This window comes from Sciurus vulgaris (assembly GCF_902686455.1).
Source record: "Sciurus vulgaris genome assembly, chromosome: 12".
In the NCBI taxonomy this organism is placed as follows: Eukaryota; Metazoa; Chordata; class Mammalia; order Rodentia; family Sciuridae; genus Sciurus; species Sciurus vulgaris.
Window position 1 is genome coordinate 38,557,707 of NC_136473.1, and position 18,672 is coordinate 38,576,378.

Consider the following 18,672-nt stretch of genomic DNA (forward strand, 5'->3'; position numbering starts at 1 on the left):
CCCACATGGTAATGAATTGTTGGAGGTGTCATTCTTAATGGTCTGGTCGGTAAGTTTGGGTTGAGAAAAGACAAGAGGAGAGGAGAAGGTGTGCAGCTTTAGGGAGCCTATGGTGTCCCCAAATCCTCATTTTATCTTCACCCTCACATATGCTATTTCACAGATGTCTAGATCTTAGTTCACTCCACAGGATTTTCCCTAACTAAATAGATTCCCTCTTTTATTAATCAAGAAATATTTTGCAAGTACACAAACACCATTAACAAAAAATGCTGTTTTAGCTTAGTATTTATCCTTATAATAGCACAATTTCTATTTGGGAAGGCATTTGTATGATTTATTACTACAAGTAGATGCAGTAACATCCCACCAATGTGGCATTATAGGGAAAATGATCTCTCCGGAGCCTCAATAACAGCATCCATTATTAAGTATTATAAAAGTTCAGGGGGCTGGGGTGGTGGTTCAATGGTAGAACACTCATCTATCATGTGTGAGGCATTGTGTTCAATTTTCAGCACCATGTATAAGTAAAGAAAAATAAAGGTCCATCAACAACTAAAAAAGAAATATTTTTTAAAAAATTCAGTAGACCCAGGCATGGGGGCACACACCTGTACTTCCAACAATGGGGGAGACTGAGGCAAGAGGATGGCAAAGTCAAGGCCAGCCTCTGCATCTTAGTGAGAACCTAAGCAATTTAGCAATACCTTGTCCCCCAAAATAAAAAGGACTGGGGATGTGGCTTAGTGGTAAAGTGCCTCTGGGTTCAATCTCCAGTACCAAAAAAAAAAAAAATTCCTGTAGTAATTTTGTTTCTTAAAAGTCTTGTCTATCTTGGTGCAGCCACTCTGGAAAACAGTATGGCGAATCCTAAGAAAACTTGGAATGGACCCACCTTTTGACTCAGTTATCCCTCTCCTCGGTTTATACCCAAAGGACCTAAAATCAGCAAACTACAGTAACACAGCCACATCAATGTTTATAGCAGCTCAGTTCACAATAGCTAGATTGTGGAACCAACCTAGATGCCCTTCAACAAATGAATGGATAAAGAAACTGTGGTACATATACACAATGGAATACTATTCAGCCATAAAGAATAATAATATTATGGGATTTGCAAATAAATGGATGGAATTGGAGAATATCATGCTAAGTGAAATAAGCCAAGAACAAAAAACCAAAGGCCGAATGTTTTCCCCGATAAGTGGAGAATGATATATAATCGGGGTGGGGGGTTGGGGAATGAGAGAATAATGGGGGAACTTTAGAATATATAGAAGGAAATGAGAGGGAGGAGGGTATGAAAAAATGGTGGAATGAGACAGACATCATTATCCTATGTACATGTATGATTACACGAATGGTATGAATCTACATTGTGTACAACCGTAGAAACAAAACGAAGTACCCCATTTGTGTACAATGCATCAAAATGCAGTCTGTAAAAAATTAAAAGCTAAATTAAAAAAAAGTCTTGTCTTTCAATATTATATTGACAGATGATTCTTTCCCTCCCTCCCATAGTACTGGGCATTAAGTCCAGGAGCACTGCACTACACCCCCAGCTTTTGGTTTTTAATTTTGAGGGTCTCACCAAGTTGCCAACGTTGGACTCAAATTTGTGATCCTCCTGCCCCAGCCTCCCAAATCACTGGAATCACAATGTTAAATTGCCAGATAGATTCTTTAGGCTATTATTTTACCTGCTTTTAATCCTTTCTAATTTACTGCATTTAATCTACACCAGACCAAGAAATCAGACAATCAAACTTAAGGGTTAGAAACATGCTTGTACATTGCTGACAGGAATGCAAAATGGTGTGGCCACTATGGAAAACAGCATGGTAGATCCTCAAAGTTTAAAATAGAATTCCACATAATCCAAAAATTCCACTTTGGGATATATACTCAAAAGAACTGAAGGGGTATTTGTACATCCATTTTTATAGCAACATTATTCATGCTAGCCAAAAGAGGGACACTAGTATCCATCAAGAGAGGAATGGATAAACAAAGTGTAGTATATACACATAATGGAATATTATTCAACCCTTATAAAGGAAAAAAAACTCTGACATATGCTACAACAGGGATAATCCTTGAGACCATCATGCTAAGTGAAATAAGCCACTCACAAAAGGACACATACTATACGATTCCACTTACATGAGGTACCTAGAGTAGTCAAATTCAGAGACAGAAAGTAGAAGAGTGGTTTCCAGGAACTGGGGGGAGTGGAAAATGGCAAGTTGTGTAATGGGTACAGAGTTTCAGCCTTACAAAAATAAAAGGAGTTTTGTAGATGGATTGTACAACAGTATGAATGTACTTAATGCTACTGAACTGTATATTTTTAAAAGGTCAAGATGGTAAATTTTATGTTGTGCCTTTTACCACAGTTAAAATGACGTTTTTAAAAATTAGATGCATGCATTAATTCATGCAAAAATAGTTCTTGAATTCTTGGTGGCATGGATAAGGAGCTGAGCAAAAGAAAGTTTGGGTCTTCATGGAGCTTATATTATAGTACAGTATATCATAATGGCATACCTACCTTTGCAGTCTACCTAATAAACACTGGTTTTCACAAAATAAAAGTTTTACACAGAATATATACAACCTGTCTTACTCTGTGTCACTGTAACAAAATACCTAAAACTGTATGATTTATAAAGAAAAGTGGTTTGTCTAGCTCATAGTTTGGAGCATGGCATGGCATCTGCTTGGTTTCTGGTGAGGTCTCCATGGTGGGTAGCATCACATGGTAGAAGCATGTGCAGAAGAGAGAAAAATACCAGGGGTGAGCATGCTTTATAAAAACCTGCTCTGGTGGGAACTAATCCTGGTCTTGAGACCCACCTTACTCCTGGACACAATCCACTCTTGAGGCACCTAACCCTGTCTCAAGAAAGAAGTTAATCCATCCACGAGTGTGGAGCCCCCCATGACCCAATTATCTTTTCATGGTCCAGCCACCTCTCAGCATTATTACAAGGGGAATCAAATCTCAACATGGGTTTCAGTGGGGATAAAGTATACCCAAACCATAGCACTGACCTATTTCAATGAAGAATACATCGGAAGTTTAAATATCCTAATTCTAAAAGAGCATAATGATTAAAAATTTTAAATCAGTGACCAGACCATATATAAAAATTAGTACTCTGATGCTCAGTCTGTAGCAAACTCCCCTGGAAATCTACCCTTACCTTCAATAAATAACCCAGGAAATCAGCGTACTATAAATCAGACATGCGCGAAGAGGCCATTTTACTATATCTACTGGTAATCCAGGAAGCTGAACAATAACTTCCATAAAAGTCAGGACTTGAATAATAACTGACAGCTTCCCCACTTCTAGCTTAGGACCAACCAGAAAAAGACAAATATACATCCTGAATCAATCACATAGGATGCCCTGCTTCTAGTTAGGCCTCCTACAGCTTCCTCGTGCCAATAGCCTCCATTAAGACACCTGAATCCTTCCCTTTTTTCCTTCATCCTGTTTCCTGCCTACTTTCAGTCTCTGCCAAAATCAAGCATGGCTGACTCCCTTGCTGTAAAAGCTCAGGATAAATAACCTTTGCTTTTTTCTCAGTTGGTTGATCTTCATTTATTTCCCCAGATATATACCACATAATTCAATTCAAAAAATGATTAGTAGTTACCCCAAATCATAAAACTACCAAGAGCTGTTAAAACAACTGGGCTGAGAGGGGTAACAAGATGGCGGCGGAGACGGTGGAGCTCCATAAGCTGGAGCTTGCTGAACTAAAGCAAGAATGTCTTGCTCGTGGTTTGGAGACCAAGGGAATAAAGATCTCATTAACAGGCTCTAGGCATATCTTGAAGAGCATGCTGAAGAGGAGGCAAATGAAGAAGATGTACTGGGAAATGAAACAGAGGAAGAAGAACCAATGCCCATAGAACTGCCTGTCAAAGAGGAAGAACCCCCTGAAAAAACTGTTGATGTGGCAGCAGAGAAGAAGGTGGTAAAAATTACATCTGAAATGCCACAAAATGAGAGACTGCAGAAGAGGGCTGAACGATTCAATGTACCCGTGAGCTTGGAGAGTAAGAAAGCTGCTCCGGCAGCTAGGTTTGGGATTGCTTCAGTTCCAACAAAAGGTCTGTCATCTGACACCAAGCCTATGGTTAGCCTGGATAAGCTAAAGGAAAGAGCACAAAGATTTGGTTCGAATGTCTCTTCAATCTCTAGAAACATTACTTTTTTCAATGCTGCAGATTGAATCCAGGGTCTCATGTATACTAGGCAAGCACTTTGCCACTGAACTGTATCCCCGGTTCTAGGTTATATTTGTAATGGTTTACAAGAAATATAACATCAGGTCTATTGCCTGGCATGATGCTGCCAAGATCGTAGGTATTCCAGTAGGAATACTTGCCAGTTTATGTGAAATAAGAAAGAAAAAAAAGGAGTTGGAAGATAGGCAGATTATTTGATTCTTAAACTACCTGAAGCTTAATTGGGAAGAATTAGTATAAACCAAAAGTTATTTATGTTATGATAGATGACCAAGGAGAGGCATCTCTTGGATCTGTGGTTCTGATTCTCATCTAGTTCCCTTTTGGTGTTGTCAGGGGACTGGAGAATGAACCCAGGACACCCTACCACAAGCTTATCCTCAACCTTATTGATTGATTGATTGATGGATGGATAGATACTGGAGATTAAACCTAGGGGTGCTTAGCCACAGAGTCACATTTCTAGCCCTTTCTATATTTTATTTTGAGACAGGGTCTTGCTGAGTTACTTAGGACCTTGATAAGTTGCTGGGGCTGGCCTTGAACTTGGTATCCTCCTGCCTCAACCTCCTGTGCCTCTGGGATTACAGGAGTGTGCAACCATATTTGGCTTAGCTCCTTTTGAATATGAAGGTTAGGTGTCTGAGAACTTCAGTAGTAACTTCACCCCAACTTCTAGGAGAATTGTATGTGGATGTGTCTTCAGAATTTATAAAACTGAACATCATATGTCTTACTACTTAGGTCATATGACCATATTCTTGAGAAAAATCCCATCACGCTGTCTACCTGAGTCTTTTTAAATGTATTTTATTATAAAGATATTAGCCAGTTCTCTTTCCTCTTCTCTTCTCTTGAATCTTTCTTCATATTTGACCTATTCATTTTTAGTCCACAGGAGGCTGAGTGAAACACATATATGTATGTATTACCTTTGTGACCTTCAGAAAATGACTAAACTTTCTTATTTTCATTTGTAGTTTAGAGTAGTGCCCAGCATCCTGATTGAGGAAAATAAATAATTGTATATTTAATCATTAATTCTAACCTAGTGACACTCTGGCCCTCAATAAATGTTAGTTTTCTTTTTCTCTTAAAAAAAAAAAAAAAACAAAAACTGGGCTACTAACAAGATCAATCGCTGTGAGATCACTGTCCTTGCCCATTGCCATCTCTGTCCACTTCTACCTCTCAGACCAGGTTGCCAGTACATTTGCCAGTCCCTCAACAGAGCTGCGATCACCATGTACTAAATAGTACTGCAATTATTATAAGGACATAATTTTTAACAATTTCTTACTTGAGAAATTATTTTAAAACAAATTCTTTTGCCATTTAGACTTATGGTTAAATGATCTTCTATTGTAGCAACTTTAGGCATTGAGAAATAATTTCCATTTTTTGTTTATTATAATGTTTGTGTAGAATTGAAGTGACCCCCAAAAATGAAATTCAAATAATCAGGTCAGGTGTACATCCTGATCAAGAATGTATGTGTCCGTAGATTAGGAATGATTTCTGTTTGCTTGGATCTATTTACTACCTAACATTAGGCATAAAAAGGCACTTAAAAAAACTGAGTAGACTGTGATACCAAGTTATCATTGTACTTGATATTAGTTTTAAACCACATAACGTGCTTGTCTCCCTGTACCTTCAAGTACTTGACCTCTTCCTATTCCACTAACGGCAACCACTTTCCTCAGGTGGAATTATAATTCTTGGGACAGTATGGCAAAGAGAAAGAATGGATGTTCCATTTTTGCAGTAGAGTTTTTGCTTTTGATAAGTTTCAAGATCAAAAAAAGAAAGGGTTTTCAAATTCCAAATGTTCCCTCTTTATATTTCAAGAGACAGACTTGACTGGGTCATGGATTATTATAATGGTATAATTTTTTTTTCAAATGATTAATCACTTGAAAATTTAAAAGTAAAATTTAAAAGTAATTTAAACCACAATGTAAGTGAATCCCTTGAAATAGAAAGGAAAATACGAATCCAGGTATGGTGGTGCCCGCTGTGATTCCAGCAATTGGGTAAGGCAGGAGGATTGCAACCTTTGAGGACAACCTGGGCAAATTAGCAAGACCCTCTTCTCAAAATGAAAATATTTAAATGGCTCGGGTGTAGCTTAGTGGTAGAGCAGTTGCCTAGTCTTCTGGAGGTCCTGGGTTCAATCAGTACCATGCATAAGTGGGGGGCAAAGAGAAATAGGAAAAACCCTTCTCTTCCAGGTCTGGGAAGGGGAAGAAGTAGCAAGACAAGTGTCCTAATTTTTCTTTTCTAGTCAAAGAACTATCAGTGAGCTGATTATCTCAGGGGTGGGGCAGAGATGGTGACATCTGATAGGTACGTCAAAAGGGGAGATCTTATAGATTCCTACCTGTTTTCTGCTGTTTTTCTCACGGAGTTACTAAACTATCCTTCAAATTACACTCTTGTTTATAATTTTAAATTCAATGCATTATGTAATCAGTCTTAGAATTCATTATTCAGGCATTTCCTGAGTTTTCATCCTACTTTCTAACCACACCCCTCTATCTCTGTGGGCAAATGGAAAAGATTTAATGGCAAAGGATTCTTTCATTGAGAAGCACATATTATTTGTTAGCTTTTTTTTAGAGGTTGAATGTGTTAATTGTGCTATTTCAAGAAAAGAAAAAAACACATCTTTGAGAAAAAATGATCAATTTTCATACAGGGCTTTTTTTTTTTTTTTTTTCTTGTATGAAAACTAAGGAGCCCGGATACAGGCTATCATTTTAGCTCCCTCTAGCGGGCAGTTTGCAAATTTTAGTAGGTTTGAGTTCCGCATTCTTAGCTCACTTTTAAAACAGAATTATTTTCTTATAGCAAGGTTTTGGGGGAAATAATTGATTGAAATTGATTATTATAATATGTTTTATAGACAACATTACATTTAATCTTCATTTATTACTAAGTTCATATGTAGGATTTTAAGATTTAGAAAATAAAAATACAGAACACCCAGTAAAATTTCAATGTTAGGGATCTATCTTGCAACCCCAACATCCAGGTCACTGCAGACCAACAGATCCACTCTGTTAGAGCTTTCCAGATAATTCCAAAATTGAGAGTCAATGCTCCAAGCGGGGAATGATAAGCATTCTCTGTGAAGGGTCCAAATAAATAAAATCTAAATATTTAGGCTTTACAGGCTACACATTCTCTGTTATACGATTACCTAACTCTGCCCTTATATCACAGAAGCAGCTATATACAAAACAGAAATGACTGGACACTGAAATTTGAATTTTATAGAATTTTCATTTGTCATTACATATTATTATTCCTTTGACTTTTTTCAGTCCTTTTAAAATGTAAAAGTCATACTTAGCTCTAGAGCAAACCAGGATCTGTACATCAAATTCTGTCCTCTGCCTGTTTTTATAAATAAATTTATTAGTCTTTCCTCTTCTGGTTTTCTTCTGGTAGAATATTTCCATTAACTTTTCAAGCAAGATAAATTCATATGACATACATAATGAATCTACTCATTAATGATTCCATGGTTCTATTGTGGGGCTTTTACTTCAGAAACTGGCTTATATTTGTCAGGAGCTCATTTTAAAAATGAATTGATATCATCACATTCTACCCATGAATTAGCATAAAGTCAGTGTATTAGTTCAACAAAATTATTCTTTAACCAGATAGACCATCAAGTGCTTTCCTCTTATGTGCATGAATCTAGGTTCCAAGAGCTATAAAAAGAAATGCCTGTACCTATTGTGACAATATATCAGGACACATTTTTGAATTTTTCTTTGTAATTACATCTGTGCTCATACCTTGTGAAGCGAAAAATAACTGTGATAATCGGTTAAACCCAGATGGCACCTCACTGAGTTCCTCACCCAGATAGAAAGGCATTTGAAAGGAAAAAAAAAAAAAAATGGAGACATCCACCTGAGATTTTCTGGATTTTTCTGATCTTATTATATTGACATTTTACATCTTTTTCTTTTAGGCAGTAATTTTTTTTTGATGGAATATAGATGATTTTTACCAAAATGTATAGTATCCAAGAAAAAAAGTAAATTGTCTTTAGAGCCAGGTGTGGTGGCACATGCCTGTAATCCTAGTGGCTCAGGAGGCTGAGACAGGGGGATCAAAAGTTCAAAGCCAGCCTCAGCAACTCAGAAAGGCCCTAAGCAACTCAGTGAGACCCTGTCTCTAAATAAAAATGAAAGGGGCTGGGGATGTGGCTTAGTGGTTAAAAGCCCCTGGGTTCAATCTCTGGAAAAATGCCTTTAGACATTAGAATTTTAATTATTTTTAAAAATTGTTTCTTCTATTTTTAAAAATTGTTTAGTTATACATGACAGCAGAATGCATTTTGATTCATTGTACACAGAGTACAACTTTTCATTTCTCTGGTGGTACATGATGTAGAGTCATACATAGGGTAATGATGTCTGTCTCATTCCACCAGCCTTCCTTCCCCCTGTCCCCTCTCATTTCCCAACGTTCCTCCATTCTTCCCTTACCCCCCCCCACACTTAAGTATCAGCATCCATTTATCAAAGAAAACATTTGACCTTTGGATTTTTGGGGAATGGCTTATCTCACTTAGCATGATATTCTCCAACTCCATCTGTTTACCTGCAATGATTATTTTTTAAGCATGTCTTAATGTTCCAAAGAAAGGGATGAATCATACTGATCTATAGGAAATGGTTAAGGTATTAGGTGTCTGCAAAGATGTTCTCTGTTTCACAAAGGGAATTGTGTCCCTGGAACAGCACATCACCACCACAGCACAATTAAGGCAAGTCAGGTCACAGCGATGAAGGAAAAAAGGGTCTCTATGGTAGCAGTTCTTAACCCCAGCTGGGTATCAGAGGCATCTGTAGAGCTTTGTAAAAATATAGTTTCCGTGGAGTTTCTGATTCAGTATTTTGGGCTTATGACACCCATATCCCTGGTCTAATTGATACACAGACCTTTTCCTTCCTGTCGTGTGTGCTCAGAAACATGACACGTGACTCCCGACAATACTCTTCACTGCTGCATTCTGCTCTGAATGTTTTCAAGACTTCTACTGAAGGAACCAGGGTCCTCACAGTTCTAAATTCATTTTGTCTTCTAAAGGTGTCTTCTGCTTCTCTGCCCCAGAGGCTTTCATTACGGCAATCCTTCTTCCCCAAGTGCTGGGATGGAAGCCAGCACCTCGTGCAAGCTAAACAAGCACTCCACCACTGAGCTACACCCCCGGTCCCTCGTGGCAAGTTCCAAAGATGTATGAAAAGACCTCTTTTCAGCTGGGTGTTGCGGCACAAAGTTATACTGCCAGCTACTCTGGAGGCCAAAGCAGGAGATCGAAAGTTCAAGGCCAGCCTTGGCAAGCAGAGAGACCCTGTCTCAAAACAGAAAATAAAAAGGGATGGGGGTGTAGCTCAGTAGCAAAGTGTTTGCCTAGCATGTTCAAGGTCCTGGGTTTGATTTCCAGCACCAAAATAAACAAAAAACAAAACCAAAAAACCCCTCTCTTTAGTTTCTGTCCTACATACCTGGATAGTAGCAGACCTGGATTGTTATCTTCTAACTGCAAACAGGAGTCTCAGTGTTTGCCTTGATGGCCAGGCTCATACCAGGACCACAGGCTTCAGGGTCTTCCGTTTCACAAACAAAGCAGATTAGAATCTGCTGAATCAACCCAAATAAGACTACCAAGGATTCCTTACCCTTCTGTGAAAGTTTTTCATTTCTCTTTTGAAATTTTGCATCTATTCTAGAGCTCAGGTATAAAGAGAGAAATCAAGAGATGACCTCTCAGCAAAATTAATGACAACAAAAAATGTGAGTGGTTAAAAAAAAGCAAGATAATGCAGTAGTAATACCAAAGGTAAGGGTGTGTGGAGATGGTGAGGGGTGCTTTAATATCACAAACTTTAAAAATTACCACGAAGATCCTGGGTGTGTAGCTCAATGTTAAGTGCTTGCCTGGCATACATGAGGCCCTGGGTTTTATCCCCAGCACTGCAAAAACAAAACACAACAAACAAACACAAACCATTAAAAAGAGAAAGGTAAAAGATTCCCACAATCTCCACCCCCCTACCCCCCACTGGGGATGGAACCTAGGGCCTCTCACATGCCAGGTAAGTGCTCTACCACTGAGCAACTTCCCATCCCTTGTTATTTTTTATTTTGAAACAGGATTATGCTAAGTTGCCAAGGCTGGCCCTCAAACTTGCTGTCCTCCTGCCTCGACCTCCTGCATAGCTAGGATTGCAGCCATGTACACTACACCTGATTCCCACTACCCTCTTGACTGAGCCCGGGCCACTTGAACTTGAACTGAACCTCCAGAACTGTGAACCAAAACAAGACTTTTCTTTTTGTAATTTAACCACCTCAGAATTTCACTGTAGTAGCAGGAAGCTGAGAATATAGCAGGCTAAACAAGTATGAATCCAGCGATAAGTGTTCCTCAAGCACAGAACAGGGTGCCTTTCAGTGACCCTATCGTTTGCTCCTGGCTGGGAGGGAAGCTGAAGGAAGAAGAGCAATCAAAATCAACCAGGGTTGATTATAGCAACAATCGGGGACCTTGGAAATTAGAAGACCAAAATGGAAGGAGGGGATAAAAGAGTCAGTACAAGTTTAGTCGTTTTTGCTGTCTGGTTTGTCTCCCTTCATTGACATCTAGTTTTTGGTGTCAAACATGATGTTAGGTATTGCCTTGGGATACACATTTAAAGTCATACTTAAAAACCAAATTAACTCTTCTATCGTTTTTAAAATCAGAAATGGATGTTGAAAGTAGTCAAATTTTTGGCATCTATGGAGATAATCATATGACTCTTCCTGCTTAACTAATTCATGTGAGTTATATTCATAGATTTCTTAATATTGAACTGTTTTGCATTCCTGAGACAAACCTTGCATAGTTGATCTGTGTTTATTCTTTAAATGTACTTTAAAATCACATTTATGAATATTTTATTCAGGATTTTGGCTTCCATATTTAAAAAGTAAGTTGGTCTGTGATTCTTTCTCACCTTCCAGTACCAGGTTGCATTGGTTTTGGCAGCCTTGGTAATGAACTTCTATATCCTAAAGTAGTATAGTATCTCAGAGGATAACAGGAAGAAATCCAAAATACAACTAAGTCATCAGCTGGAGGCAGGCCCCTCCATATCTACAACTACTGTCTCTATTTTGCCCTGAGCTTTTGCCCTCACACACACAAAGCATATGTTTGTGATTCGTGAAGAAGCAGGATTCCAGAGACGCCTTTATCACACACTGAATACCACCACCCATTCTCCCTACCCTTAAACCCCATACCTCTCAAAACTGAACTCTAGAATCACAGAATTTTCTCCTTAAATACACAGTTGTTTTCAATTGATTCAAACCCAGGGCTGATAGAAGTCAGCTTCTACCCAAAGCACACAAATTAATTTTCCCAACAAAAATAGCCTTTTTTCTTCTCTCTCTCACAAGAGTGCTTGCCTAGCATATGAAGCCCTGCCTGGGTTCCATTCCCAGGAAAAGGAAAGGAAGGAAAAGAAAAATGTCATGCTTCCAATGTAGTCTTCATTCTAAGATGCAATATACCTATGCAAAGAAAGGAGAGTGACATCTATCACTAAGAAAGGAAGTGGATATTTGGTGAATGGATGTAGTTTCTTCTATAATAACTAAACCCCAATTAATGTGCCTTATAAAAATAATTTTTCAGGTTATAAAACATTTCAAAATTATGTCACTTGTGTACCTAAGACTCAGGAAATTTTTATTCATTTGTTTGTTTTAGAAGCAGAAGATGTCTGGTATAGTGATACATGCCTGTAATCCAAGTGACTCAGGGGTCTGGGGCAGGAGGATCACAAGTTCAAGGCCAGCTCGATCAATTCTGTGAAACCCTATCTCAAAATAAATTAAAAGGGCTGGGGATGTAGCTTAGGGGCAAAATGCCTCTGGACCCAGTACGTGGGGTGGGGGAGGAAAATAAAAGACATGAAATATTCCATACATATTTTAGGCCCCCATGTTCCCAGATGTAGTCCCTGTCTCAACACTAGGAGTTGTTCCCATCCTTCCAGGCCTGTGTTGTACTTGTTGAATAATGTATGCATTTTTAACTACAGAGTATTATTATATGTGCATGAAATTTACATAAATGGTGTCAACACATAGATGATGCTGCCATTTTTCCTTTTTAAGAGGCAGGATCTCAACACTGATCCTTTTTATATATGTAGATATAATTCACACGTTTAAACTACTGAACAGCACTTCACTGTTGAAAAAGTCACAATTATCACTCCTTTACTGAAGGATCCTTAGGTTGTTTCCAAAATTTTCTGTCATATTCATTGTTGCAATAAAAAGCATCCTTGTGCCTGCCTTCTTGGGCCCATCCATGAGAATTTCTCTCCAATGTATAGCTTGGAATTGCTGATGATGGCATTTGTGCCTCTTCAACATTAGCAATACAAACAAGTTATGAAGTGGTGGTACCGATTTACATTCCATCCAGTAGTATATAAATCCCCATTCCTACTTGTCCTTCCAACACTAGATAGTAATAAACACATTTTTTTGCCCATCTTCTGGATATGAAATGCTGATTACTATTTTAATATCCATTTCCCTAATACAGGGAGGCCTGAACATGTTTTGCCTACATTTGTTTTTCCTTTGTTTTCCCTTTTCCTCATGAATCCTCATAGTTTTTCATATGGTTTTTGCCCATTTTATATTTAATCATTGTATTTTTCTTTATTATTTTACATTAGCTCTTGTTATACTCTAAATAATAATTCTCTTTCACTTTTACATAGTGAGAATATCTTCTTCTAGTCTGTTACATTAAAAATGTTATACTAAAACTGCCTTTTACCTTTGATATGGTGTTATTTGTCATGTTTTCTTTTTTAACATTCAGTCTTTACTGGACTTACCTGTATTATTTGAGCATTTTACAAATTTTTGAACAAGGACTATCTTTTTTTTTTTTTTCTTTTCCAGTACTGGGGATTGAACCCACAGGGGCTTACCCACCCTTAACTACCACAAATCCCCAGCCCTTTCTATTTTTTATTTTGAGATAGGGTCTCACTAAGTTGCTTAGGGCCTCACAAAGTTGCTGAAATTGGTCTCCAAATTGTGATCCTCCTGCCTCAGCCTCTTGAGTGGCTAGATTAGAGGTGTGTGCCACTGTGCCCGGCAAAGACTATCCTGATATACTCATTCTTCTATTTTTTTTTAAGTTTTAAAGTTTTGATTGATATAATTTATTCTTAAAATAGCAGGAGGGAGCACCTCATTTTCATTGCATAAGCAGTGTCCAGCATTATTTATTTTTTTTATGAACCAGTTTTATTTTATTTGCATTTAACATGATTATATATATTTATGTGGTTAACAAGATCTGCATTGTTTCATTAAAAATATACAATGGGATTCAACATGAGGTACTTCATATTCATATATTTTTTCCTTCAAAAATAATACTGTAAGCTGCTAAAGTCAAGCACACTGATGCACAAGTTGCTACAGTATCTAGAGTTAGCTGAGCTTTTAAACACTTTAAAAAATGAACAAAAAGACAGTTCAGTGCAATAATTATGTAGAAATTAGATCATTTACTTAAATACTATTTTAAGATATGTTTAAATAATGCTACATTAGAACTGCTAGTCTACTTACCATTTATCCCCAATATGAACAAGGACAAAGACTGCCAGAGATATTAGGAAAAAGCATCTACAGCATACTCTGTTTAATTGAGTTGTGTTTATACACTAGAGTTGCCTGACTTGTCAGAACAACGGTTTCTAATTTTAAAAGGTACAAAATTCAAAATTACCAAAGAAAATAAAGCAAGCATATTAGCTTTCATTCCATTTTGTTGAAAATGCAGAAAGGAGACCAGGGTTTAAATATATATAATTTTTTACTCTAACTACAATATTCAAATTTTACCCTCAGCTGTCAGCACACGCCAATCAGATCCTGGATTTTTTTTTTTCTTTTTAATAGTAATTAACAGAAAATTAAATTCTTCTGTACCTAGTGTACAGGATCTCACGTGACTTTCAGTCAGCTGTTTCCTGGCTGTGTGGCAGCCCTGCCACTGAACAGTGAAGGAATGGCACCACTTAAGGCTGTCACTCACCTCCTCAACTATGGAATAGGTCCAGCACCGATTTTTTTTTTTTTTTTTTTTTTTGCAGTACTGGGGAATCGAACTCAGGGCCTTGTGCTTACAAGGCAAGCACTCTACCAGCTGAGCTATCTCCCCAGCCCTGGTCCAGCACTATTTGCTGAAGAGTCTATCCTTCTCCTCATGGGTCTGTAATGCAAAGTCTAGATATACCAAGCACTCAAGTATTGCTCGTACCTCAGTGTGTCACTGGTACATCTATCTCTACATCAGTTACACATGATTTTAACAGCTTTTTTTCTTTCCTTGATACCTGGAAGGCAACTCTTCTTCCTTATTTCTCTTCTTCAAAGTCATTTAGGCTATTTCTTACTATATTAATTTCTTATTGCTGTTATAACAAATTACCACAAATTTAATGACTCAAAATAACACAAATTTATTCTCATCTGACCACTTTGTAGATCAGAAGTCTAAAATGAGGGCGTCAGCTGGGCTTTGTCCCTTCTGGAGGCTTTTGAGGAGAACCCATTTCTTTGTCTTTTCAAGCTTCTAGAAAATACCTATGTTCCTTGACTCATGGCTCCTTCCCCCTTCTTTTCAGGGTCAGCAGTTTAGCATCTTTAACCTGTTTCATATAGCCTTTCTCCCCTTCTGACCATCCTACCTCCCTCTTATAGGGACCCCAGTGATTGGGCCTACCCAGGTAATCCAGAATAGTCTCCCATCTCAAGACCCTAAACTTAACCACACCAGTAAAGTTTCTTTTGCTATCATGAGATAACATATTCAGTTTTCCACCATGGAGGTGAACATGTATCCAGGTGCAGTGGTGCATGCCTATAATCCCAGCTACCCCAGAGGCTGACACAGAAGTTCAGCCCCAGAAATCTAGCAAGATCCTGTCTCAGGGAGAAAATAAAAAAGGCTGAGGATATGGCTCAGTAATAGAGGGCCCCTGGGTTCAATCTTATGAACATTTTTGAAGGAGCTATTATTCAGACACCATACTGGCCTTTTGTAATTTACATTCTATTTTTAAAATTTGCCATGTACTTTAAAACTAATAAAAAGGACTATTGAGATGTTGATTGTAATAGCAATAGCATTGAATTCAGAGACTAATTTGAGAATTGGCATCCTTATAATACTGAGCTTTTCTACTTATGATTTATCTCTCTATTGAAACCTTTTAGGTGCTTTAGTAAAGACATTATTTTCTGCAAAATTATGATACAGATTGTTATATTTATTTCTATACTCTGTATATTTTGCTCTTGTGAATAGGACATTATTATATTTTCTACTTATTTTTGTAGGTATATAGGAATACTATTGAATTTTAACTTATTTACCTTGTACTGAGTAAGCTTATTAATATTTCTTTTTCTTCCTAAAACTTTGTTAAATCTCTCAAATTTTTTATGTAGACATTTTATTTGTAAATAATGACTTTTTTTTTTTTTTTTTTTTTTATCTTTTGGCAGTCCTGGGGATTGAACCTAGGACCTCTTGCACTTGCATGCTAAACAAGCAGTCTATCACAGAGCTATGTTCCCAGCCCTGACAACTTTTACCCCCCTTGTTCTTCTTATACCTTTTGCTTTTCTTTTCTTGTTTCACTGGATAGGTACTTTCTTATAATACTGAATAATGCTTCTAACTTGTTGCTAAGCAATATACAGGTTGCTATTTGTACTTTGTCAAGTTTTATAGGTTTCCTTCTATTATTGGTTTTCTGAGAGGTCTCTTTTATTGCTTCTGTTTTTAAATTAAGAAAGTGTTCAATTTTATCTAAGGTTGTTTTTTTGCATCTAGTGAAATAGGGTTTTTTCTCTTTTAATATGTTAATATAATCTATAAATGTGTATTCCTATGAGAAATCATACTTGACCAAATTGTAACATTTTCTTTTTTCCATGTTTTTTTGTGCATTATAGTTACACATAATTATGGGATTTGTTGTTACATATTTGTACATGCACACAATATAATTTGACTAATATCATTCCCCAGTATTTCCCCTTCCTTTCCCTGATCTCTTTTCTCTAATCTACTAATCTCCCTTTGATTTTCATGAGACCCACCTTTCCTCTGACCTTTCTTTTCCTTTTTCATCTCTAGCTTCCACGTATGAGAAAAAAACATACAGGCTTAAAACTAGGGGAGCACTTAACCACTGAGCAACATTCCCAGCCCTTTTAATTATTATTATTATTTTGTATTTTTTAAGTTGTCAATGGGCCTTTATTTATTTATACGTGGTGCTGAGAGTCGAACCCAGTGCCTCACACATGCTAGGCAAGCGTTCTACCATTGAGCCACAACCCCAGCCCTAATTTTTTTATTTTGAGATAGGGTCTTGCTAAGTTGCTTAGGGCCTTGCTAAATTGCTGAGGCTGGCTTTGAACTTGCGATCCTCCTGTCTCAGCCTCCTGAGTTGCTGGGATTATAGGCATGGGCCATTGCACCTGGCAAAACATAAGACCTCTGACTTTCTGAGTTTGGTTTAACTTAACATAAGGTTCTGAAATTTTATCCATTTTCTTGTAAAAGACACAATTTCATTCTTCTACAAGGCTGACAAAAACTCCATTGTGTATATATACCACATTTTCTTTATCCATTCATCTTTTGAGGGATCCTTAGACTGTTTCCATAGTTTGGCTGTGTGAATTATGTGGCTATAAACATGGATATGCATGTATCATTATAATATGAGATGATTTTAATTCTTTAGGAAAAATACCAAGTTGTGGTATAGCTGGGTTACACAGATTCCATGCCTTGTCTTTTGAGGAATCTCCATACTGAGTTCCACAATGGTCGTACTAACTTACAATTCCACCAACAGGGTAAAAGTGTTCTTTTTCTTCATATCCTCTCCAGCATCTCCTCATGTCTTTCTTCTTGATGGCTGCCATTCTGACAGGAGTAAGATGAAACCTCAGGGTAGCTTAGATTTGTATTTCCCTAATTGTTAATGATACTGATTGAACATGTTTTCATATATTTATTGACCAGTTGTATTTCTCCTTTTGAGAGGCATCTGTTTAGTTCATTTACCAATTTAGTATTTGGGTTATTATAACAGCAGAAGCTGTTATTTTTTTAAGTTCTTTATATAGTCCAGATATTCTCAGAAGAGTAGCTAGCAAAAATTTTCCCCATTCTGTAGGTTCTCTCTTCACTTTGTTTCCTTCGCTGTGCAAAAGCTTTTCAATTTGAGGCCATCCCATTTATTAAATCTTGGCATTATTTCGTAAGTTTCAGGGGTCCTGGTGAGAAAATCATTGCCTGTGCCTACAGGCTAAAGCGTTGACCCCACATTTTCTTCTAGGAGTTGCATACTTTCTGCTCTAATTCCTAGGTCATTGGTCCATTTTGAGTCGACTTTTGCACAGGATGAAAGGTAAGGATCTAGTCTCATCCTTCTACATATAGATAACCAGTTTTCCTAGCACCATTTGTTAAAAGGGCTGTCTTTTCTCCAATGTATGTTTTTGGCACCTTTCTTAAGGATCAGATGACTATCTGTGTGGGTTTGTCTGTGTCTTCTGTTCTGTACCATTGGTCTATTTATTTGTTTTTATGCCAGTACCATGCAGTTTTTGTTTCTGTAGTTCAGTAGTATAATTTGAAGTCAGGTATTGTGATGCCTCCAGCACTGGAGTTTTTAGCTTAGAATTGCTTTGGCTATTCTAGGTGTTTATTCTTTCAAATGAATTTTAAGGAAGTTGTAATATTTTCAATATATAGCAAATTTAGTTTACTAAATTTTTATTTACATCTTTCTATATGTTAGTTTATCAATTAGATAAAAGGATATTTTCCTTTTCATACTGGACTTTCCTAACTTTAATATAAATGTTATACTAATCTCATAAAACCAATTAGAGAGGTTCTATCTTGCCTTTTGTTTTTTGGTACCTGAGATTGAACTCAGGGGCACTTGACCACTGAGCCACATGCCCAGCCCTATTTTGCATTTTATTTAGAGACAGGGTCTCACTGAGTTGCTTAGTGCCTCACTTTTGCTGAGGCTGGCTTTGAACTTGTGATCCTCCTGCCTCAGCCTCCTGAGCCTCTGGGATTACCAGCATGTACCTCCATGCCAGGTTCTATCTTACTATTCTTTATAATGTGTTTTTCTAAGGTAGGACTCCATCCCTTGAAATTTGATAGCACTTGCATATGAAGTTGAATGAGCCTGATATTATTTTTTATAACTAATTTTTGTAACTGGCTCTTACTAT

The 18,672-nt window shown here is 37.3% G+C and overlaps 1 protein-coding gene across 1 annotated transcript; it reads left to right on the plus strand.

Moving 5' to 3' along the window:
- Positions 1–3,732: 3,732 nt before the first annotated feature.
- Positions 3,733–4,271, plus strand: LOC306641738 (SAP domain-containing ribonucleoprotein-like; the record flags this gene model as incomplete). The annotated part of the gene is given in 3 exon segments (XM_079106982.1): positions 3,733–3,817; positions 3,820–3,842; positions 3,846–4,271. Coding segments are annotated over 3 exon segments (519 nt in total). The 3' UTR covers positions 4,257–4,271.
- Positions 4,272–18,672: the final 14,401 nt, after the last annotated feature.